The sequence below is a fragment of the Crocuta crocuta genome, unplaced genomic scaffold, assembly GCF_008692635.1.
Source record: "Crocuta crocuta isolate KB4526 unplaced genomic scaffold, BGI_CrCroc_1.0 scaffold1173, whole genome shotgun sequence".
NCBI lineage: Eukaryota > Metazoa > Chordata > Mammalia > Carnivora > Hyaenidae > Crocuta > Crocuta crocuta.
The window spans coordinates 20,700-47,199 of NW_027532276.1; the positions used below are offsets into that span (position 1 = coordinate 20,700).

Genomic DNA, 26,500 nt, shown 5'->3' on the forward strand with positions numbered 1-26,500 from the left:
CAGAATCACATGTAAATCATATAAAGAGAAATAATGCCATCCAAATTAATCAAGCTGAATAGCCAACAGATTCTCAGGATTGAAAGGGACCTTAAGGTTATTCAGTTCAGCTCCCAACCCTAACCACCACACCATCTTCCCTTAAATTCCTTCCATGTCTGTTTGCTTCTCTCCATTGAAAGAAAACTTGCTACCTCCGAATACAGCAGTGCCCGCTTATTTGTGATTTAGCTTTCCATAGTCTCAGATACCTATAGTCAACCAAAGTCCGAGGCAGATCATCGTACTTCTGACAAATCACCAGCTAGTCGCTAGTACCTAACGCTGCGTCGCAACACCGGACACCTGCATCATTCACCTCATCTCATCACGTGGGCATTTACCATCTCACATCATCACAAGAAGAAAGGTAAGTACAATACAATAAGGTATTTTGAGAGGGACCCCATTCACATAACTTTTATCATAGCATAATATTATAGTTTTCTAGTTCATTATTAGTTATTCTATTTCAGTATTAGTTGTTGTTGTTAATCTCTGTGCCTCTTTTATAAATTCAACTTTATCGTAGATACACATGTATAGGAAAAAACATGGTATATATAGGGCTCAGTACTCCAGAGTGTCAGGTATCCAGTGTGCATCTTGGAAGGTATCTCCCATAGATGAGGGAGACTACTGTAGTTCTGATTATTTCAAGTGTTTTCCTTACTGAGATAAGGTCTATACTTACAGTTCATGCACACGCGTGTGCGTGCGCATACACACACACAGTCCATTTGTTTCTATTCATGTCTCTACTTACATATTTTTATGAGTTTATACATATATGCATATATTCTATTTAAATCACTTGAGATTCAAAACTAATTTACGCCCTTTACCATTGGACATCTTCACATTTATAAACACAGATTTCATGTTTCTCTAAGCCTTTTATTCTTTCACTAAGCAGATCCTATTCCCACAACTACTCCTGCTAATATGGTGACCAGGATTAGGAGAAATGGCTATTGCCTATGGCCCGTTATCTTTGGTAGTCAAACTAGAATAGAGTCATTGTCAAGTAAAAAATTACAATTATTGAAGATAATAATAATAATAAATTTCATCAGCTCTCAATTTTGGAGTTATACACTCCTGGAGAGAAAGTTTATTTTGAAGTGACTCATGTATAAATTTACACCATGTATATCCAACTATCCTGATTCCTTATCCATCCCTAAACAAGATGTTTATCTTTTGGTAAAATGTATACTCTCTGGATCTTAATCTTTAATTTTGGCTATCTACAAAGTGATAAATATGAATGCTCACTAAAGACCCTTAACATCATATCATCTTGTTACTTCTGAAATTGAGTTTTAGAAATTAAACATACTATGTTATAAATGCAATTTATGTTCATTTTAGATAAATGAGAAAATCAAACAAGAAAAAATAAAAAATAAATCTATATACAATCTCATCTCTCAATTAAAAACCAGGTAACCTCTTAGTATGTATCTTTTCACTCTATTGTCATATGTATGTTCTTATTTTTTACATAATCTTATTGTTCCCTTTTACAAACTTCCATTTTTTACTTAAAAAGAATATGAAAAATAATTACATTTCAGCAATATTCACCTACTACATTATTTTTAAATGATTGAAATGTCTCCACACATATGAAAAGTTGTTTCTAATTTTTCTGCATTATAAACTTAGTGACATTTAAGTTTTTAATAATGATGGATATTCATGGACTATACCTTCGCCCATAGCATTAATTATTTATTATTGGCTTTTGGTGGAAGAAAAATGCTCTACACTCTTTCAAAAGAGACTGTGATGCTATACTTTATGATTCAACTCAGAACTACCCAGTCCTTTTTCAAAGCTTGAACAGGTGGCTAACACAATGAGAGTGAGAGAATTAGAACTACTTTTGCTGTGTGCAGAGGTCTTGTCCCCTTGAACAACAAAAATCATCCAATAGCTTGAAAGAATAAAGGCTAGCAAAGTAGGTCATCCAAATTTAAACCCTGTTGACAATACTCACAGAAAGAAATATGTTTTATATAACACACAACATAATACACACACATAATTGTTTCATAAAATAATACTCTTACTGCATCTCTACTCTATTATTCTATTCTATTCTATTCAAGTCTATTCTATTCTATTCAAGTCTAATCTAATCTATTAACTGTGGTTCAGACCTACTGAATTTATTTCAGGCATAATCTACAGGTGAAAAACAAGCAAACAAAAAGGACCTAAAATATCCAGAGACAGTCTGAAGAGATGAGCTGAAGTATACCTCAAAACACTTGGGGCACTGGTGGCCAGCCCAAAGAGATTAACCAACAAATATATCAGAATCTGTATTTTCAAACAGTCACAGCTTTTTTGAGTCAGTTGCAGGTGCTGATTTTCCTGCCATGGTGTATCTACACAAGATGGTAGATTGTATTTTTTAAGAAGGATTTGGAGAGTCACCTGACTGCTGAGTTAATGGCTTATCCCATTTTACTTTTTAAAAAATGTTTGTTTTTAAGAGAGCACAAGAGAGGGAGGGACATGTAGAGAGAGGGACAGAGGATCTGAAGTAGGCTCTAAACTGATAGCAGAGAGCCCGATGCTGGGCTCGAACCATGACCTGAACTGAAGTCAGATGCTTTATTTATTGAGCCGCCCAGCTGTCCTGCCCGCCCCTTTTTCAGTTGAGGTTATCCTCCACCATACAAGTCTAAGGAAAGGGTAGGGTCTGCTTCCCATCCTCTTTCCAAGATCTTGCATCTTGGGCTCTAATGAACAGAATCATCCTCCTCAGGTTCTGAGTCAGAAGATGGTGAAAAGAAGCCACAGAGGCCAGCGGCACCACTGCAGATGCCCTGGGAGAGTATGCACTGTGTACAGCCATCTGGTAGCCTGGCCTGGATGCACGTTCTCCCTCTCCTTCACCTGGGACATACAGCTTCTAGGTTTATTTAATTGTCTATTTCAGGTGCCTGCTGAGTCTCCACAGTTCACTGTGGCTCCATGCTCTCTATCATGAGCCTTCATCATGTCCCTACAGGAAATCTCACCTTTACAGTGCTATCAAAGACATCTTTCAAAAACGCATAGGGGATGGTGTGACTCCTGAGATTTCAATCTTCTGCTTGCCTTTGATTCTAAGACAAAGTTCACTTCCTTGTAATTTGGTTCTGCCTACTTCCATAACCTTTGTCACTCACCACTCTCCTCTACAAGCTGCTCACCAGAGCTCCCCCTACAAAAGTGTCCACACTGGACATTCTCAAACAAAATTTCATGACTTAAAGAAATTGATTAAATAAGTTCTGTGAAATAAAACTTGGTGTGACACAAGGCATATAGCCTCTTTTTAAATCGCGTTAAATATGTTGAAATTTTATGAGAATATCATTTTTATAAATGCCATTGATCAATCTTGACATCTTAGCAGTGAATAAAACACTTCATCTGTTTGCATCATATGAATTTACCTTTCAGCTTTAAAAGTTTTCGGGCTTCTGACTCCCCAATAGAACTACTTTCGTTAAATTGCTGATACAGTCTTGAATGCTGAAAACTTCTGAACTTCTCAGCTTTGGTATAAATGACAAGATCAGATAGGGCCAGAGCCACCTTTACCTTTGTGGTATAAAAATAAAATGTAGTCATTTCATATTTGTGTATGAATCATTTGAAAAATTCCTTTTCCAATAAGGAAAATATGCTTTCAGATCAATTACATCAGTCTTTTCATAATAGCATCTCCTCAAAAGCCATTTGGATTGCATCAGTGTGATTATTTTTCATGATAATAGTATTTAATGTCAACATGAGACAGCCTAACATCTAAAATCTCAACTAATGTAGTAAATATTGAAGATAACAATTATTACTATTTCCTTTTTCCCAAAGATGTTTATGAATTTTACAACCTTAGGGTATTTATGGATGAGTAAGTGTGCTTCCAATGTGATCTAACATTTGGGAATTACTTCTGTTGTATAATATACAGTTGGTCTTTGACAGCCCAGCATCTATGTCCTCTGCACATCTGTTAGTCCCCTCCCGTTTTGTTTTGGGGAAACATTCCTTACTCAAGCTCAATCCACGTGCTTAAGTACTGACAATATCGCTCGGACCTGGGTAATCAGAGCTTTGCTTTCTGCTGCAATAGCAATTGACTCAGGGATGTACACATCGATGGACCATAGCCAAGCACAAAAAAATTTGCTTGGTCATCTGAGAGATAAATAGGTCTTCCATTGGATTTGTGCCTGAAAACATATAAAGCTAGAGCTTTGCAAAGTCTTGCACCAGTGTAGAGAAAGGAGGTCCAAAGTCAGAGAAAAAGTCCATTCTGTGGACTTTACTTGAGACACTATACCATGTCATTTCCAAAATGCAAAGACCTTTCCCTGCACTTTTCATTGACATAGGCCAATTAATTCACATTTAACTTAAACCAGCTGAATTAGTTTCATGTCACTTGCAACTCAAGATCACTTCTTTTGTCATGCTAATTTGCATACTTATGATACTATATATTATTACAGTGATTTTCATCTCTCTGACAGTATGGTCTCCTTGAGGGCAGAAATACTATGCTCTTTGTATTTTGCACAGTGCACAATGTCTACTACCTAAAAATGCATAATATTTGACCACAGAGAGAAATTAAAAACAGCTAATATAAGAAAAGATATAACTTTAAAATTCTCTTTTCCAATGTTAATTTTTTTCCAAACAAGTTTTAAATGATAGACTAGAATTTTTATAAGGAGGAAAAAGATTTTTCTCTCCAAAAATTTTTTTAATTCTCCACCAATAAGAAAATAAAACAACTTTTCCATCACTTGTAAGATTTTCAAAAAGAGTCATCTTACCTTCCTTTTCTTGAAAAGTGGTAATCCACCTCTGCTTATTGTCTCAATTTCCTTTCCTGGATTGTTTTCTGAACTAACCAATGCTTCTGATCCTTCAATTTCATCCTCCACCGCTTGATATATCTCTTCACATTCCTCTACTTGACCATGCTTATTAGAACCTTTCCTTTCACGGGTTTCCTTTAAGGTTCCTATTTTCTTGTTCTTAACTAATATTTTGAATTTTAATGCCTACAGAAACAATTTGAAAGAGAGATACAATTACACATTTACAGGGAAGTTTGTATTTTAACAGTTATTGAAAAGTCTTTCACCATGTTTTCAATTAGCCCACAGTAATAAAATATGTAAGAATTAAAGAATTAAAAATTAACACACGTGAAAATTATATGTACCTACACATACCACATATTTATATGTAATCTATATATTTTATATTTATGTCTAATATATTTTATATATCATATTTATGTATGTTAAAATACAATGCTACAAAAGTTAGAATGTTATAACTTCTGGTAATAAATGCTTTCAATCACTACTCTGTTACCCAATATTAAAAAGTATTAAATGAGATTAGGTATTCAGAAATGTCTATTGTAATGTTTGACATCTAGAATAGACTGAATTTAAGTTAAATTAAGATTTAAGTTAAGATTTGTAAATCTTCTTCATATTTCAACTTTATTTCCCCATAAACATCATCAACTTAATATTTCCATCAAAACCAGGATCATGGCAAAATTCCCCATCAGGGTCCCTCATTCTAAATCCTAAGACTTGCCAGAGTGGCTAAAATGAGCAAATCAGAGAACTCTAGATGCTGGCGAGGATGTGGAGAATCGGGCACTCTCCTACACTGTTNTAAGACTTGCAGTTCCTTTCTTTCCCTTAGTTATTCCTGCCCTTTTCAATTATTAATTAACTTATCAACATATTTATTAAATGCCTGCTATGTTTTATATATAATGCTGCAGGAATCTGGACTATGAAGTAAAGCTCTTTTCTCCAAAGAGCTTTGATGTGTCCATTCCCTTTGTTATCCTCAAGTACCCACTCAAATTATTCCATCATCTTGGGCCTTCTCTCTATTACTATGGCCCTTACACTACTCTCTAATATGGAATTTACCAAAGTTCACTATGCAATCACATGCATCAAAAGCATCACTTGGAGTGCTTATTAAAGGAACAGATTTCTGGGATCTACTGCAAAATTGGAGAATCTGAATATTGCATTGTGGGGCTAGAATTATGCCTTTTTAACAAGTGTGCAGGCAATTCTTTTGTACACCAATGACTGAGTGAGGTATGAGAAAATGACCTAATTCCTCATTTACCCATTGGAAAGCATCTCCATACTGTAGCATAGGAGCAAAAACATTAATGAAAACTGCATATCTTGCTGCTAAGAAGTTGATTTATAAATAACAGGAGAAGGGATTCTATTCCTAGAAATCTAAAAGCTATTATAGTTTCCTGAATTAGACAATTAGATTAAACCTTAGATTACATCTTGATTAGATTAAATCTTTGATGATATGTTTCCACCCTTTGCACAAGGTCTTTAATATCTCTATCTTGCCACAATTGAACACATGTAGCCTCTGCCCATTCTTATGGGGTGAAGGAGTCACAGTGGTTCCATCTGTTCAATTGTTTTTGTCAATCTCAATCCTACCATGCCATGCATCCTATACTCATCACCAGTGTTACAACACTTTCATCTTTAAATTTTCCACTCATCTAAATAAAATAAGGAAAAATATTTTTAAAAATTCAAATATGACAAAAATACTATTCTACATACCAAAATGATGACACGTCAAAACTAAATTATTGTTAGAATAATTGATTGTTAGACAATACTATCATGTAAAAAAAAAAGTTTGTTTATCACCTGGTGAAATTTGGAGTGTGAAGAGTGGGTTGACAGAGGAAAATAAAAACTGGCCAGAGAAAAATGAGGGAAACCTAAAATATGCGGCATTATGGAAGAAAGTATTTCAAGGAAAGGAAGGAAGCTTCCCACGATTGAATGTTATGAAGGAAACAAGGCAGGTGGTGATTGTAAGAGCTCTGTTAGGATTTACCCATAGGAACGTCTCTGAGGACAACAAGATACTGACTGAGGTGCAGGTGGAAGGGGAAGCTCATTTGGCTTGTGAGGAGATGAGAAAGTGGAAATTTGGGTTGAGACAGAGAATACTAAAGAGATAGCTGAAGACAGATTGAAATCATGAGGATACGATGGGGCTGTTTTTTTAAACCAAGGTCTTGAGTATGCTCAACTGAAGATGGAAAGGGGCCCATGAGAGACAGAGAAATTGAAAAGAGCAGATAGAAAAAAGAAAGAAAGAAAAGGGAAACCTGCCAACCAGATGCTAAGGAATTAGAAACGAGCTCTATTTACAACCTAGATCTTTACCCTTTTCTGAGCTTTTGCCTATAAAACCTACCAAATCCTTGTGGCCCAATATTAACTGACTTGAAACTTTGGAGTCAGGGGGTAGGACACACAGTAAAAATGTGGGTGTTTACATTTATCTCCATACATTCTCTTTCTCAAAATATATTTACCTAAATGCTCACAGGAACATTTCCCAGGTAACACATTGTAAAGACACACCCCTATAACTGGTCAAGGCTAAGACTTTTCATTGATCTCTAACCCAATAATAGTGACATGCTTTTTCTTTTTTGATTAAACTGAGCTTCGCAGACAAAATGTTACCTCTGGTGAAGGTAGTTTGTCTGGAAAATCATCAAGTATATCAGAAAGCAAGGCATCTCCAAAAACAGACTGCAAAGTGTCTGCCATCACTTCTTGTTGGGAAGGGGAGCAGTGATTTTCTAAAGAGAGCACCACTGGGTAGTCAGATGTCTAAAAAATTAACCATCACTATGGTTACTGATCAGAACTCCTCAATGATTGTATTGCAATTAACAGAAGCAGTTAATCTATCTTAAAACTTACATTCAACGTTCTGTACCTTTGCAAAATAAGTATTCTTTAAACTGAAAGTACTTTGGGTTTGACATAACAGGGAACATTAAATCTGTATAAAAAGGAAGATTGTTACTGTTTATAGTAGAAATATAGGCAACAATGGAAGCATCCAACAGTGGGTACTTGTTTAAATAAATTATGCCACATCTATTGAAAGGAATTATATAAACCTGGTAAGAAGGAGGTAGAGCCATATATACTACTATAGAAAGTTAACTATAATATAATCTTACAAGGAAAAATACAAGTTGCTTAAGAGTAAACTTCTACACTTTGCTATTTTAAGCATATATATGTTTGCTTATCATATATGTATTTATTTTGATATTTTTAAATGTGAAGGAAAAACTTTAACACCAGTAAGGAGAGGAAAGTTAATTTTCTACTTTTTTTGTTTTAAATTCTGCAATCAAAACTCATTACTTTATCATTAGAAACAAAGATAAAGACATAATAATAAAGAGAACCTATTAAGTAAAGATTACAAAGAGATTTTCAGCCCTCTGTCACCACTATAAATTTGAAAGGTGCCACAAAATAGAGAAACAACACTCATTTTGGGATCTCATTCAAAATTATTTTCTTTGCTTTGTTTCCTATATAATTACCAGGGCACAAGTTTACCAGTTGGTAAACAAACCAAAGACTGGCAAGGTCTGCCATGTTATCGCAGAGCTTTGAATAGGAGATGCAACATTGTGTATATTTCATGTCTGAGTATATTAGTACCTTGTGGCTACTATAGCAATTTGCCAAAACCTTGGTTGCCTGAAACAACGGAAATTTATTCATTCATAATTCCTGGGGCCAAAATTTTTAAATCCATTTTACTGGCTAAAATCAGGATAGCAGCAGGCTCTAAGGGAGATCTGTTCTTTGCCTTTTACAGCTTCTGGTAGTTGGCGGTTCTATTCCTTGACTTGTGGCCATATCACTCCAATCTCTGCCCCTCGGGTTCATGTCATCTCTTCCTCCGGGTGGCATTAGGGCCCATTCAGCTAATCCAGGATAATCTCCTCATCTCAAGGTCTTTGATTTCATTACATTTGCAAAGACTCTTTTTCCAATAAAATAACATCTACAGGATCCAGGAGTTAGAACTTTTGCAGGCCCTTGTTCAACCCACTACCATAACCTCGTATCTACTCACATGCATATACACTGACTCTGTCTAACATCAAGAGAACAGTGTAAAATTTTTTCCCAAATACAAAAAGTGATCTTGAGACTAGGCAAAGTGATGACCTAGCAGATTTCTCAATTAGCCCTGACTGCACTCACTCGGGAGAGTTCATGTTTTTTGGGGGTGTCTCCTGTGGTCCTTGGCTCCATCTTCAGGGAAAGCCCTCTTGTTTTTTATCCTTGGCCACATCTTTTTTTTTTAATTATTTTTTTCCTTTTTTTAAGTTTATTTATTTTGAGAGACAGAACATGTGAGTGGGCATGAGAGGGAGAGGGAGGGAGAGAGAGAGAGAGAGAGAGAGAGAGAGAGAGAGAGAATCCTAAGCAGGCTCCACAGTATCAGCACAGAGCCCAATGAGGGGCCTGGACTCACAAGACATGAGATCACGACCTGAGCCAAAACCAAGAGTCAGACGTTTAACCAACTGAGCCACCCAGGTGCCCCATATCCTTGGCCACATCTAAAGTAGGTGTTGAGGAGTTTGCTTTCCTTAATGTCAGGCAACTTTTGCAGCTCACTTCTTGACCAAGAGTTGTTTTAAGGCTCAACTAAAATTCTGGTTTGTGTTTTATTTTGCTTTGTTGTATTGTGTTGTGTTTTTGGCAATATAATTCCCCTTAAAAAGTTAGACTTCTTATATGCTTGCTTCTAGTAAGTTACAGGAGCCAGCAACTATACCCAAAGTTCTTACCTCATCACAATTATCAAATCTATTTTATTTTATTGCTTTCTCTTCCTCAAATTAATGGTGAATATCTTGAGTAGAAAACTGAAACTTCATTCTAACATTTGCAGCAAAAACAAATCACCCTGTTCAACTGAGAAGTCTCATTGAGTGTTACTCAAAGCTTTTTTTTTTCTTCTTCATTCCATCTTTTTCTCTTCAAGTTTTAAAAGTTGTAGGGGTTTCCATCTTTGTGAGGCCTTTGAATTTTAAGGTTGCCTCAATTTCCTCAGTTATGCACCTGGAATGAAGTGAGAGGATCTGCTATGCAAATATTTGGGGAGAGTATTTCAGAGAACGGGAATAGGAGGTGCCAGGGCTCCGAGATGTGTCTGGGGAAGAGTGGAGAAACCAGAATGGCTGAGTGAACAAGGGGGAGATTAGTAGAAGTTGGAGGTAAAAGAAAACAGGTTAAACATGGATTTTAGTTTGTGTTTTGAATGGAACTGAAGGTTTTTGAGAAGGGGAATGACATGATTTGACTTGCCAAAAAGTCTCTCTGGCTGAAACATTGAGATGCAACTGCAGGAGAACAGGGAAAAAAGCAGGAACATTGAGGTAAGAAGCCATTGCAATCATCCAAGTGAGAGGTGCTGGCAGTTACCTAGGACAGTCATAGTGAGAATGTGGAGAAGGTGTTAAGCTTAGTGTATATTTTGAAAGTAGATCCAAGAGGATTTGCTAAAGAAGTTATTTAAGGGTTAGAGAGAAATGAGGGGAGAAGGGTTAAAGTTGACAACACAATTTAGGCTTGAACTCAGGAATTAGCTATAACTGAGATGGGGAAGACCATGGGAGGAAGAAGAAGATCCGGGGCTTAATTCTAAACATGTTCTGTGAAATATGCAAGTGGAGATGTCAAATACATAGTTGTCTATATTGGTATGGACTTCAAGGGAGAAATTTGGGTAGAGATATAAATTTAGAAATTATCAGAAATGGGAAGTTAAGAGACTCAATGCCATACATCAATGTTTTATACTAAAATAGAAATGTTCCATATTTTATATGAATACTTGGTACATTTTTAGTATCTTGCAGTCTCAAATAATAAAGCAGCTGATTTCAATTTGTGGTTTTTAAGTTATGTTTATATTTATAGGTAATGTATTGACCTACTTAAGAGAACTTTAGGTTTATCAAATTTGTAAATTTAATTTCTTAGATATGCACTGTTTAAGTACTCAGTAAGATTTTGTTAATTCTCTTCAGTGGCAAAGAAACTGAAGTACTTAAGTAAAAAATCAAATATTCTAACTTTAAAAAAAAATTTTAAATACCTAAAGGTGCTTAATTAGCCATGTTATAAATAGAACCAAGTATTACTTAAAATTAAGTGATTGTTAAAATCCACTCATCTTACTCAGTTTATAGACTAATTTATTTGTACGCTAAATTTAGAAGTGCTCAAAAGACCTAGATCTTTGAATCTCTAACTTTAACAAACCCAACAATTATTTTAGTATCCAAAGTAAACTTCTAAACATTCTTTGCGGGGCGCCTGGGTGGCTTAGTCGGTTGAGCGTCCGACTTTCGCTTAGGTCATGATCTCGCGGTTCGTGGGTTCGAGCCCCGCGTCGGGCTCTGTGCTGACTGCCAGCTCAGAGCCTGGAGCCTGTTTCAGTCTGTGACTCCCTCTCTCTCTGATCCTCCCCTGCTCACGCTCTCTCTCTCTCCTAGAAATAAAAATAAAAAATAAAATAAAATTCTTTGCTGTGGGTGCCTGGGTGGCTCAGTCGGTTAAGTGTCCAACTTCGGCTCAGGTTATGATCTCATGGTTTGTGGGACCGAGCCCATACCAGGCTCTCTGCTGTCAGTACATCGCTCCCTTCAGATCCTCTGTCCCTCTCTCTCTCCCTCCCCTGCTTGTGTGCATTCTCTCTCTCTCTCTCTCTCAAAATAAGCTTTAAAAAAAACACATTCTTTGCTGTATGAATAGCTGCCATCATAGTCATAAAAATTGTCAACAATCTACATAACACATTTTGACATATTTTATCTTGTGTATTGAAAGTAAAGTAGCTGAATATTGATAAAATATTTACTATTATATAGACCAGTATTTCTCAAACTTTTTTTTGGCTGTAACTCATGGTAAGAAATATATTTTACATTGTGACACAATTACACACACACACACACACACACTATGATATATATATATATCATAGGTAATTAAACAAAAAATTCCCTGAAACATGCACTTTACCACTTGAGATTAACTTTGATAAATCTACCTTTAACTGTATACTACATTAACTGTAACATAAACCGTAACACACAATTTGTAATATCACTGATCTATACTAAGCCCAAGCATTATAGGATTTTGAAACAAGTAAATTATATTGTATTTAGATAACTATAATTTAGCAAAGATACGCACGTACTAAGAATGCATATTTGTGTATTGCTTGGATAACAGTTTTAAACAAAAGCTTGCTGGTGAGTGTATAACCATGGTATACGACAGGTTCATTTTGTGATCCATCCCAGCAGTCAATTTCCAGACAACGGCAACCTTTCACAAGGGCACTAACAAAATGTAAATGAAATAAATGGTCATTTCTGGATCATTAAAAATGTATACCGCAGTATGAAAATATCACAAAGACTATTTGTGATTTTGCAATAAATGCAGAACTGAATCCATAATAAAGACAAGTTGTTGTGTTAAACTGAACACACTTTTCTTCTTACTTTCTGTGAGCACAGCCTGAGGTGGAAGTAATATGTGCCAATTCCAGTTCCAGCACCATCAAGATGGTGTGATGTGTGGTGCTGTTGACTCTGAATCCTGAAATTTCTCTCTATTTCTTACACTCTGTTTTCTACAAGGGCAGGAACTAAAACTTCAGTCTCAGAAAAAAAATGTTTGTTATATATGGTTCACTATCGATAAACATTTATTGTGTTTTTATTAGAAAAATGGGAATGTAATGTATAAAATGGGATGTAGGAAGAAGCATGGAAGGCAGACAGAAATGATCTCCTAAAACACAATATTGGAAGAGAGATTGAATGAAAAGAAGGCTGACCTGAGACTCAGGATCTTAGAATAGAGAGCTATGTGCCAGGGAGAAGGTCAAAGAAGTCCCCTGCAACACATGGAGATATTTTTCTCATAGAAAACCAAGTTAACACTTGTTTTCCAAGAAGTATATTGGGTTATCCCACTGTCTCTTGGTCAGTGGACTTCAGTAAGGACAATTTTGCCTCCTAGGAGACATTTGGCAATGTCTAGAGACACTTTTCGTTGCCACAACTGGGAATGGAAAGGAGATTTGCAACTGGCATCTAGTGTAGAAACCAGGGCTACTGCTAAACATTTTACCATGCACAGAAACAGCTCTTCCCCTCCCCGCCCCTGAAAAGAATGACCTGACCTCATATATGAAGACCTGAAAAACTCTGCCCTCAACCATAACAGGAGAAGGGAGTGTGGTCCCAGCACCAAGTACTTGATATAGAATCAACAGTTCTTCCAAACAGAAATACAGAGTATCAGAGACCATATGAGAAAATAGAGTTTTTCAATCTAACACTTCTTCGGGGGAGCAGATTTAGTCTACTTTTGAAGTAGATGATTTAAGAAATATTTAGGTAGGAGTGTTAACTGAGAAAAGCTAAAGCAATTATGACCCCAAAGTCCAAATGCTGAATTAAAAAAATAAAGAGACCTTATGCTTCTTGGGAATAATATAGATGAAAGATGAAGGTAGTCTGAGGAAGTAGAGGTTTAGAGGGGAAGAAAATTTGTAAATTTCATCTATCTTATATTTTCCAAAACAATGGAAAATGTAAAATTAAATAATTAATATATTCTTTCTTGAGGTTTGTTTTTTAAGGCCACTTTGGTTTTACTTTTTAAGTGCACATAGCTTTATTCAGGTATATACTAATGTACTGTAATGTAAAATTTCAGAGTTTTGTTAATCTGCTTGTCCTTGCATTGGAGAAATGACCTAGAATGTTCTTCTGAGAAAATCGTATTTACCCATTGATATTTCTATGGGTGAATAAGGTGACCATTTAATATTATGTACAAGTCCTCAATTGGGCTATATTTGTAGAATTCAAAATGAATGTATTTCTCACCTTGTGGATTTATTTACGTATTTAGATTTTAAATTAGAGAAGACGCAATATCTATTTATAAACTCTATTAATTGCCAGTTAAAAATGTTTGCATTACTTAGTTGATTGTCAAAGTAAATTGTCTTGCCCTTTTTACCACGACAGCATATCAAGTCCTCTGGGCTGCTAAATGCTCTGCTGGGAAAACAAAAAAACTACCAAAAACAAAATTTAAAAAAAAAAAAAAAAAAGCTTTTCATGAAGGACAACCTTACTAATACTGGTTCTTGCTACTTCTCCATATAACTTTAAATTTTTATCCTTAGATCAAGCCAACCTTTACCAAACTGCTTATTTCAAGTACGTGGTTTGGTCCCCAGCAAAAATGATTGAGTGGATTGCACTGTGTCAGGCCAACCCCTTTTATTCAGAGGCACATAAGAGGAAGTTGAGTCTTCCCCACTGGTGTTGTGGAAACGACGTTCTACTGAATCCTCTTTTCAGAAATGGATAATAGAAATTTCTCTGTCACTCAGTAAAAAAAAAAAAAAAAAGTCCCACTTCAATAAGTTTAAGGGACTTTTCATGGATGAAAATATATAACGCTATAAGGCAGTTTAGCATTAACTCTTTAAGAGTTTTCCTCTTTTAGAGATGAGGAAGTTGAGACTCGAAGAGGTCATATCTGTCACATAACAACAGAGCAAAAGAGAGGAAAGATCAGCACCAGAAGCTTAACATTAATCAATACACATTACATTATACCACCTCTTATGCGTACAGAAATTTTGAAAAACTTGCATTCTAAGACTGTATCTTCCACAAGTGGGTAAACAAACAGAGAAGGAGATACAATTACATTTAAATGTTTACTTGGATGGAACATTTTTTTCCTTCAAAAGTAAATTTTCTGCATTTCTAAATCAACCTGATTAAAATGTATATTTTCTATTTTAAAAAATAAAGGAATTAAGTGTGTGTATCAATTTCTGTAATGAAAGTATAGCTATGAATTCTTATAGAATTCTAAACGGATACATTTCTGAGCTTATGGATTTGTGTGTTTACTTAAGATTTTAAACTGGAGAAGCTATGTTTATTTGTAAGTTTGATATAATCATGGAATTATAAGATATCTTTTCTATCCATGTTTTCCTTGATTAATGTCAACCAATTACATAGCTTTGAATATCATCTATAAGTTGATGATTTCCAATTCTATTTTTCTACTCTGGATATTTCTTCTAAGTCCCAGACACACATACTTAACTGACTGTCTAACCTACCCATTTTTTAAAATCTTCCTTCCTTCATTCTTTTTTTTTCTTCCTTTCTTTCTTCCTATCTTTCTTTCTTTCTCTTCCTTTCTCTTTCTTTCTTTATATTTGAGAGAGACAGAGAGAGACCACAAATGGGGGAGGCACAGAGAGAGAGAATCCCAAGGAGGCTCTACACTGCCGGCTCCAACATGGGGCTTGAAATGGGGCTCAAACTCAGGAACCAGAAAATCAATGACCTGAGCCAAAATCAAGAGGTGGAAGCCTAACCGTCTGAGCTACCCAGGCACCCCTGACCTAGCTAATTGATAATGAATTGGTATCTCAGCTGAATGTGGAAACTACTGCATTCTCGCTTTTGCCTCCTCATGCTACAACTGCCTCCTCAACTTCACTATCTTTGTCACAATAGTGTCGCCATGTGCTAAGTCATCAGGCCAAAAATCTTGATAGTACTCTCTTCCCATCATACTTCCCTTCAAATCACCAGGTAAGTTTTCTTGACTCTGCTTCCTTTCCTTCAAATGTTTCAAATTCAGCCACTGATCTCAACACCTGCCTAATGAGTTCATCATCTAAATAACCATCATCACCTGCATTGCTACCATATCTTCCCCAATCATCTTTTACGTCCACTCTTGCACCATCAGTCTTTCCTGCACAGTAAAAAGTAAATAAATTATGATATTTTAAGAAAAACCTCTCCAACTGCTTCCCAATACCACTGGAATAAAAGCCAGTCTCCTTTCCACGGCCTCTAAAACCCTCATAACCTGACCTGGTCTACTTCCTCAAACTCATCTCCCTTCATTCTCCACTTGTTTCCAGCCACACTTGCTTTTACTCATTTGAACATGCTGTGCACTTACTATTTCTTCGATTTAGCATGCCCTTCCTGCAAAGCTTTTCTGAGGTTTCCTCTTTATCATCACTCAGACCAAACTATATCACCTCTTGAGAAGACTTTCCTAACCCTTTAACTAAAGTAACACCCTCCACCCTGTTATGTTACCCTCGTTCACTTTCTCTATGTGACTCAACAGTCCTTGAAAATATCTGTTCACCTGCTTATTATGTCTATTCTCATGAATACATGAGCATAGTAGCTCTGAAAATCTTGTTCACCCGTGTATTCTCAGCTTGCTGACTAAACTGAAGCCAGGTATCAACAGAGTGATACATTGTAGAACGCAAAATTAGAAGTGTAGCATGGACTGCTTTTAAGCTATGTAAATCTATCTATCTATCATCTATTTATCTACCTACCTATGTATCTATGTATCTATCTATCTATATCATCTATAAATGCCAAAGTATATCATTTATCTATTTATTGGCTTTACTAATAGCATTGTGTCTTGATGTCTGGGAATTAATTTTAACCATATTTTTTAGAATCTGAACTGTCTTGGCTAAATAAGATAAGAAAATTCTTCTTCATATGGTTTTCTATAAGAAGTATCCAAATTATTCAGGAAACCTCAGGGGGCCAATAACAAGGGAAAGGAGGTCAATAGAATTAGAAGGAAAATGTATGATATTAAAACACAGAATAATTATATAGCCATGCAAATTTCAGCTGTCCAAGATATGCAAAATCAAACTTTGTTTTTCCTATGTTTTTGTACAACATGCATAGCCTACTTTTACTGTGAATTGCCACTTTTTAGAACTTCCAAGTGTTTTAAAATGTAATGGATATAAAAATCAGAATAAATACCTTACATATCCCCAAAGGTCACTTGGTCCCAGTAACTGGTCAGATATCAAGTATGTATTATGTGAACTTGAAATAAAATAATCATTTAATGGATGAGTCATATCTTGATAAACTCTTCTACAATCAGGTTTAAATATTAGACATTCAGATGAACCCATGTATCTTATAAAACCTTCAAATGACATCTGGTGTGCTCTCTTAACTATAAGAAATAAAAGGATGCAGAAATATTATTAACTGTACAAAAATTACATCTCACTTTAAACCTTATTCAGTAGTAGAGTTTCTAAAGTATTCATTTAGGATTAGTATTGATACTATTTCTAATTTTACTTTGGAAACAAATTTTTTCTCTAATGAGTACCCTTAGTTCTTCTATATCAACATTCAAGTAGAGAGTATATTACTTAATCTCAGATTTTTTAATATTTTAAAAATACATGTAAGAAAATACATATATCATAAGTGAGTAAATTTCTATACTGACATCTAGAAAACCAGCACCCAGCTCAAAGAACAAAACATTGCAGAACCTCAGAAGCCTGTCTCCTGCTAAGTTTTCACTCTCTCTCAACTAATTTAACTGTATTCAGTAGTCTGGCCTCTAATCACCTGGATTAATTTTCTCTGTTATTTGAGCTTTATAGGAATGAACTCATACAGTATGTATTTTTTGTGGCTGATTTACTTTGCTCACCATTGTTTCTATGATTTATTCTTGTAGTCACATATAATTGAGCATTGTTTATTCCCATTGCCATATAGTATTCCATTGTGTGAGTCACCACAATTATTTATCAGCTCTATCCTTGAGGAGCGATTAGATAATTTCCAGTTTGGAGCTATTACAAAGAATACTTATACAAACAACCAACACATATCATTTGGTGCAAATATGTACACATTGCTAGTGGGTACATGCCTATGAATGGAATTGCTGGTTCATTTGCATGTTATCATCATAGTAAATTATCTCTGAACTTTTATACTTTTAGCATAACATTACCAGAATTATCTATTTAAACAGAACATTGGACAGTTTTTGTTAAATCTAATTACTTGTTATATGTCAAACATGTTAGTTAACTTCTCCCTCCCTTTGGAATGGTGGTAATCACATAACCCATTCCTATATATTAGTTACATATATTAGCTCTATAAATGTTAGTTGTTATTATTTTGTTGTGCATAATTCAGTTTGTCTCAAAATAACAGCTGATGTGAATATTCACTTTAAACTAGAGAGTGATCCTTGGCAAAGAATTTTATTTCTGAGAATTTATACTATAGAATTACTGACTCAGGCAATAAATGCTCACACTAGCATTATTTATAAAAGCAAAATAAATGGGGGGAGAAAACAAATTAAAACTCAAAATATGATATGATTTAAGCAGCAATTAAAAGTAATGTATCAGAAAAAAAATATACAGTGACAAGGTAAATGTTTATGATTTCATAAAAATGAAAAATCCAGCATTCAAAATGCTACTACAGTTTTGGTTTAAGAAAATGAAAGCTAGAAGAGAATAAAAAAAGTTTATATGCATGTCAGCTCTCTGTTTCAAAGGCATGCAAATTTAGGAGTATGAGAGCATATGAGGCAAATGCATCATATGTTGTAATAATAAATATTTGCATGAATGTATTTATGGTTCTGGTGCAATTAGCAGTGATTTCTTTATAGCCCTTTTGAACTATTGAATAATTAAGTTAATATCTTTGGTAATGGAATAGAAAACAAACTCTTTTTGTGCCCTTAAAAGCTACCAGATTGAGATGAGAGTTAATCTCATGGATTTACAAAAACCTCACTTGGTTCACATCATGCACCAAAGTGGGATGATGTTGAGGAACCAGCAGCATTTGGGACTATATGATCACAATTCTAATTGGCCTTAATAAGTCTCTAAAGTGAACAATAAGCATGTAAATAAAACACAAGGTGTTGGCTGTGTGTACAAGAATCTGAGGCTGAGGGAGGCTCAAAAGATAAAATGGATGAATAAGGTAGTATTAGAGTAAAAATGCAAATACAATTCCAAGATGTCACTGCCACCATCCCATTATCCTTTTGTGTCTTTGATTTACCACCTGTGGGTAACCGTGCCAAAGTAATTTTTTTTTTTTTTAATAATCACTAGATGAGTGCTACTCAGAGTGCTTATCTATGAACTGGTTGTTTCTAGTCAGCAATGACATGAAGAGCTTGAGCCAGAACATAAATCAATCCATTACCTCTTTAGAGAAAGTTTTTCTGTCAAAAAAAAGTAGTCAGGTGAACTCATCAGGCATGCTTAGTGATGTAGTTGTTTTACATTCTGGTGCAAGCTCTTTATCTTGTTGCAAACCTTTAAAAATTTAATAGGGATCACACCAAACTCTTATTAGCCCTGAATTCAGTCTTACCATGGCAACTCTCTGAAATATTTTCGTGACATTGAGTCTATGGAGCCCTAATCCTAATTATAACCTGCAAGACAGACATGATTTGATCCTTGCCTATCTCCCAAGCTCACCTTGCCCTTATTCTCCAAGCTCCAACCACACTGTCCTCCTCTTTCCTTGAATTCTCCAGCTCAGGTCCAATACTTCTCTTCCCTTGATCTCAGAAACTTCTCCCATTTTGTCACACTTCTAGTTCTTTTTCATCATTTCAGTCTCAGCTCAAAGTTCACATCCTTAGAGTGGACTCCCCTAAACACCCAACCAGAGCTAGTCTCCCTTGGTTGTTTATTCTCTATCGCTCACAGTACAGAGCATTCTGTGTAATCACCCTTTTATACATTCATTTATTGTCAATCTCCCCCACGCTGCCAGTATTAATTTAAGATCTAGTTTGCCTTATTCTCCACTGTATCTCCAGCCCCCAGAAGCAGACTTGGTTGCCACAAATAAATACTTCAATAAATTATGACCATATGACTCAACAAAGGAATAAGTTTGATTGTTAGAACCCATATTGTCATATGTTAAATACTGATACATAAAACAACTTTCAAAGGCAGAATTTGAACTTTCATATCTCCCTTGTTAAATAGATATTTTGAGCTATTTTTATTAATTTCTGTAGAGTTAAACAACTGCTTTAATGCTGCTTCTGCATAGTGATGTGAATATTTTATTATGTCCTTATTATTTCATTTAAAGAAAAGAATAAGTAAAAAATGTGAAGTGCTATGTCCATTAAAAAGTGTCACAAAGATGGGGCGCCTGGGTGGCTTAGTCAGTTAAGCGTCCGACTTTCGCTTAGGTCATGATCTCGCGGTTCGTGGGTTCGAGCCCCGCGTCGGGCTCTGTGCTGACTGCCAGCTCAGAGCCTGGAGCCTGCTTCGGTCTGTGACTCCCTCTCTCTCTGACCCTCCCCTGCTCACACTGTCTCTCTCTCTCCTAGAAATAAATAAAACATTAAAAAAAAAAGTGTCACAAAGATCAAAAATTATATGACACATTATTAGATTAGATAGTCATGTAGTTTAGATCAGATGACTATATTTAAAAAGAAGGAAAAGAAAAAAATTAATGTTTATGAAATATTGTAGACAATTATGTGTAAAGACAAGGGAGAAAGTAGTAATTTTGTAACATTTTATTCATTTCCTAGAATAGTTTTCACTTAGCTAATTTAATACTTCTATGTATTTTCAATAATATAATGTATGAAAGTAGAAAACTGCCTATTACTTGGTTTTTCTCTTATTAATGAAAATGAAAACACTTTCTTTCATTACAGTACATGTAACAGAATTTCATCTTGCTTTCTATACCTAACCTTGTCTCTGAACACTTACAAGTAATACCAAAGCAATTTAAAAAAATAATGAGGTAGAAAAGGATGTAATTGTTTACATAATGTAGTTTTCTAAAAGTTTCATATACAGTCTATAAAATATAGAAATAAAACTGCCAACATTATCCAGAACAAATCTGACCCACCCAAAAATTGAATTTGAGAACTATAATTCATGAAAAGTATGTTACATTTAAATATTTGATAAAACTTTGAATTGTAAGCATACCTTCTTCAATAGGCTCATATTTTTGAATGATCTCAAAAGCAATAGTGTGATTCATGTCAAGTATATACTGTTCTTGTATCAAAAATTGGACCAGGTTTTTTTCAAAAAGAAGTTTCCGGTTACCAGAATACGTGTTGAAAATCTCAACAATTTCTTCTCTGTGTGTAATAATCCGATAAATTGATCTAAATTCTTCTATGGTGATTCTTCCTTGCTTCAGTCTGTCATTATCCTACTAAAAAAAAATGACTGGTGGGCTTACATTGTGAATATAAAAAACACAAAAAACAAATAAGTTAGAGTATTTGTATAATATATGTAATAACTAATACATGAAAGAAGATGAATCTTACATTGGATTCTCATCTCAAATAAAATCTATAAAACTACATGAATGACATCGAAGTTGGAAAAAGATAAGTGAAAAATGACCACATAAAACCCAGTGGTCATAGTGGGAATGAAAAAAGGTGTGGAAGATCATCAGGATTCTAGGTTGTCTTTCAGTTACACATTTCATTTTTCTCTTCCACTCTCCTTCAGTACCTTCTTAAAACCAGACAATATGTAATCCCATGCCACTGATATGCGTAAACATCAGAGTAAATCAGACATTCAAGGTCACTGCAAACTACAGAAGCTCCCATAGTGGTAGTAGTACTACAGTAAATACAGTAGTTATATAGCATCTTGAGGAAGCAGAATGTACATAATCATTGAAGAACTGGGGGTGAGGACAGACAAGTTAGGTCCCAATAAGAAAGAGTGGATTCACCTGACTCTTGTGGAAAACTTATGTTAGAACTTTATAAGATAGAGACAAGAAAATGGGCTGGGTCCAGTCACTGAAAGTAACAGAAACACTGTGAGTTTTCTGAGTAGGAAAATGACTAGTAGAAATAAAAGTTTAGAATGATTAGTTTGCATAACCAATTGGAAGAGATACAACTGCAGGATGGAACAGAAGATGCAACCCAGGTGGGAAGTGGTGAGTAGAAAAAAAAGAACAGGTATCAGCAAAATTATGAACGTAGAGGTCAGAAGGACTCAACGTATGAAATCTTGCATGCATGAGGGAGAGAAGTCACCAATGTCTAGAATCAGGGAGAGTTAGAATAAAAAGTAGTAGAATCACTTACAAATAAAAACATTGGAGGTATAGGCAGTATACCTTAGAAGGACCTTTAATTTCAAAAGAGGTTATTTATTTACATTTTAATTTTCTCACTACATTGTAAACAGCTTGAGTACAAGGACTATGTGTGGAAAGGCCATTGTAATGTGGTAAAATCTGACAATTTGTAAGAAGGAGCTAGCATTATATTCTTAGCTCCAAACTAGGTGGGAACTTTGGACATATAAATTAAACTCTCTGAGCTTCTTAATCTTCATCTGCAAAATGGGGATAGCACTACCTATTCAAGTTGCTGTGAGGACTGGAGACATTAAACATTAAACGGAAGTTGTAGGTATCAATGTATTGTTACACTTTATCAAGTTCTGCTTCCCTCACATTATCCAGCCTAGAGTTTCATTTTTTGTGCTTCTGCCTATAAAATGAACACCCAGGGTACAACAGGGGGTAAGCCTCCTGGAAATGACCTATTCATCTCATCTGCAAACTTTCAGTGGTAGACCAGATAATCTGATATGAAGGATGCAGAGGGAGTAGGAGCTGAGAATAAAATAGGAAAAGCGCCAGTTTAGTTCACAAAGGAAAATTAATCCATGTGTACAGAGCACCCTGAAGAAGCAGGGACTGAAATAAAGCCCCAAGTGGGAATGAGATGGAGATAAGTTTGAGAGAATGGCTGGGATCTATGGTTGTCAAATTGAGCCCAGAGCCCATTAAACAGTAATAGCACCTTAAAATTATATAATCTTAGAGTAATTCATATTATCAATTTATCTTAGTTGACTAACAAGATTGGACTTACTATTTTTAAATTCTGAATTTTGAAGTCTATATATGTAAACATTACAGAATTAAATTTATTTTATTTTAGTTCCATCCCACTCATAATTCATTATAAGATCTTTAACAAGCTCATAATAAACAAAATGTGCCATAATTCCTGAAAATTTAATTGTATAAATTAAAAATTACAGTCCTACTACATAACTGTGTAAAATAAAATATATTATCCACTAAGTAATGACAGTTTTATTACTTTTGGGCAAGGTTTAAACTTGGCCTTCCAACTTATTCCGTTTTGTTTTTCCCAAAAGATCAAAGTTGTCATCTGGTACTAGAAAGCATTAAAGGTATAAAGTTCAAACAAAATTTCACAAATCCAAAATAATTGCTGTAATTGATCCAACCCAAAGGAGTTAACCATAAAAAATTAATTAAATCACCAAAAAATAAAAACCCCACACAATAGGTGAAAATTGTATTACTGAAGCTGGGAAGTTTTAGTTTTAGTAGAAAGAGAAGGAAACGGAAGGCAACAGGAGTCAGTAATGACGGAGCCTGGGTAACAGTATCTGCAGCAGGGGAGGAAGGAAGAAGGGAAGGGATGGGCAAGAAAGATTTGAATTTAAAAACTGAGACACAAATAGTGGCTGAAACACATAGAATAACAATGTATTAATTTAATATCTCCCCTGTAGGAGGAAACTGGAGTTCTGAAATCATATGTCAATTGTTCCCGGTCCCCCAGGCATGGTAGACCGGGATTTGAACTAACTCCAGAACCTCCCAGAAGAGCAGCAGGAAGACACACATGTCTTATACACCATTGTGCATATCGACTGTATATAAGCAAAATTAAAATGTGTAAAATACAAGTCTGATTTCTTCAACTACCTCGTAAATTGCTCAGTATTTCTTTTTTGTCTCTAAGACAAAATCCAAATTGCACTGTGTGGCATTGAGGGTCCTTTAAGATGTGACTGATGGTGTCTGCTCTAATCCCTTTCTTCCTTGCACCTCATACTTTTGGCGCTCTGAATTGTAGTATAAATAACAAGCTATCTTGCTATTGTGTAGGCTGTTTCTTCTGTCTGGAATACCCTTCTTTCACCTCCTATTAATTTTTACTCATTCTTTTTTTTTTTAATTTTACTGATTGTTGAAAGAACGTCCCACTCTAGAAGTCTTCCCAAAGTCCCTCTCTATCTTCCCTCCCAACCCCCCAGGCCACATTAGATATCCCCCACCTCTGGGTTTTTATAAGACTCTGCATCTTCTTCTATCATAGAGTTAATTACACTGGAGTGAAAGCCTTTATTTTCTAAATCCCTTCTAGAATTGCCTTGAATAGGAAGTTTGCCATTTGTTTCTTATACTCTAGGTGCCTGGCTGAGGGTGTTCAGAACATGATCTATCATCTAAACAATTCTGGTGAAATATGTGCATTTAATTGGATAAAAGAGTTAATATATCCCTAAACCTAGGAAAAATAAGAAAAGATATTTTTAAATACATATTACAGAAAATATGCAAAATGTCAGGCTCCACTTCAGGGAATACTGTAGCTTTTAGAAATGTTATGTATTAATCATTTATAAGTACAGCATAAAACAAGAGTAATGAAGCCAGTTTTCTCTTGTTTAAAAAAATATTCATTAAGTGGTTATTTTTTACAAGGCATTTAGAAAAAGAACTTTATCAAAAAACTAATTCAGTGTTTATGTATAATTTAAAAACATATCTTATACCTTAAGATCATAAATGCCATGAAGATAGATATTTTATTTTTTTTATTCCCAAATGCCTAGAACTGGACATATCCTAGCATAGGACATTAGTGACTGTATGTTTAAATGTATGGTTGAAAACATGAAGATAATAGAACATATTAAAATAATTCTATTGAGGGGCACCGGAGTGGCTCAGTTGATTAATCATCCAACTTCAGCTCAGGTCATGAGCTCAGTGGTTCATGGGTTTCAGCCCCACATGAGACTCTGTGCTTACTGTCAGTGCAGAGCCTGGAGCCTCCTTCGGATTTTGTGTCTCCCTTTCTCTCTCTGCCTCTCCCCTGCTCATGCTCTGTCTCTCTCCATTTCTCAAAAATGAATAAACATTAAAAAATTTAATAATTCTATTGATATTCTGATAGTATACTTCCAGAGAAAAGAATCAAAGCTTTTCATGTTGTTACCATTTTCCACTGTTCAGTTTGCTAGTAAAAAGATGAGATGTCACTTAAAATAAATTCAAGAAAGTTAATCTATCAAAACATATAATTTACTTTTAAATTAAGATGAGGTGTTTTAAGCTTGTCTCTAAAATTACACTAAACACAAAGTATTCAAAATATATCACAGGAAATAATATGACTTTATCATCTTTTTCCTGAACTCTGACATACTTTTTTTTTTATTTTGTTAAAGTTTATTATTTATTTTTAGAGCAAGAGAGAACATGTGAGCTGGGGAGGGGCATAAAGAGAGGGAGAGAGAGAATCCCAAACAGGGCCTGCACCGTCAGTGCAGAGCTCAATGTGGGGCTCAATCTCACAAACTGTAAGATCATGACCTGAGCCGAAATCAAGCCACTTAGCCAAGCCCTCACATACTACTTTAAACTGCTTAGCAACTTTGTCTTCTGTCTTCTCTTCCCTCCTAACTAAATATCTGAATCAGAAATGAAATTGGGTAATATGGGTGCAAAGGCAACACCTTATCAGAACTCTCTGGGAGGTCATATTCTAGAAAAGGAAAGCCAACATGAAAGTGTCTTAATAGAAACTTTATACACAACAGACAAAGAAAGTTCAGTAATTCTTCTTAGAGACAAAAAGAAAGTCTTTATAGAAAAGGTGATCCTGGAGCTGAGCTTTCGATGAGAAGGAAGATGGTTGCCTGAGAATGGGAAGAAGAGTTATTCTTATTGTTGGGATTAGAGTAAATAAACACATGACAGTACAAAACAGGAGGTGATTAGAAAGGATGTTAGTGAAACTGCAGTGAGAGATAAAGGTGAGGTCAAAATTCATCCAAGGGGCCCTTGGCCCTGAGGCCCTCAGACTTCATTCTCCACCAGTGAGTTGCTGATGATCTTTAATGAGGGAAATCATATAGATTTTGTTTTAGAAAGATCACTATGGCAGCTATAAAGAGGAAAGATGCTAGGATTAAAAGCAAGGAATCAGTTCGTAGGGCTATTCAAATTTTAATGGACATATAAGTCACCAAGGGACTTGTTAAAATGCACAGTCAGCTTCAATACATCTGATGCTGCATTTCTAACAAGCTCCTTGGGGATGCCAGAGATACTAGTCTGAGGAGCTCACCTTGAGTAGCAAGTAGTTGGAGATCAATTGACTTTGTATAGAAATAAAATACACCTTAAAAGATTTGAAAATTGGATATGGAGGCAAGGTAAAAGGAAGAGTCTGGGAATCTCTCAGGTTTCTGGCTTAGATAACTGAGAGAATGGTGCTTCCATCACCAAGAAAAGAGAGGAAAACAGTTTTGAAGGGAAAGATGGTTACTTAAACATACTAAACTTGAAGTATCTTCATCCAAGCCAAGACAACTAGTAGACAATTGTTTGGGATGGGAAGTGATGCATTACTGGAGAAAACACAAGGATTTTGCAGACAGATCCAGGTATGAATTTCCACAGTAATATGATATAAACTATATCAAC

General features: G+C 35.3%; 1 protein-coding gene across 4 annotated transcripts in view; it reads right to left on the reverse strand.

Moving 5' to 3' along the window:
• PLCZ1 (phospholipase C zeta 1) overlaps positions 1 to 26,500 on the reverse strand; it is a 46,879-nt gene that overhangs the window by 13,812 nt on the left and 6,567 nt on the right. For 2 of the 4 annotated variants that reach the window (XR_013338642.1, XM_077778399.1), the window contains exons 1-6: positions 20,899 to 21,019; positions 16,880 to 17,081; positions 12,196 to 12,340; positions 7,623 to 7,772; positions 4,890 to 5,120; positions 3,498 to 3,645 (exon numbers count right to left, since the gene is read on the reverse strand). Coding sequence is in view for 3 of the 4 variants with exons in the window: in XM_077778399.1 (XP_077634525.1) it covers positions 3,498 to 3,645; positions 4,890 to 5,120; positions 7,623 to 7,772; positions 12,196 to 12,340; positions 16,880 to 17,081; positions 20,899 to 20,953 (931 nt within the window). In the remaining variant the exon portion in view is untranslated. Of the gene's footprint in view, positions 1 to 3,497; positions 3,646 to 4,889; positions 5,121 to 7,622; positions 7,773 to 12,195; positions 12,341 to 16,879; positions 17,082 to 20,898; positions 21,131 to 26,500 lie in introns of those variants that run through there. The other 2 variants (XM_077778401.1, XM_077778400.1) reach the window with 2 other exon arrangements.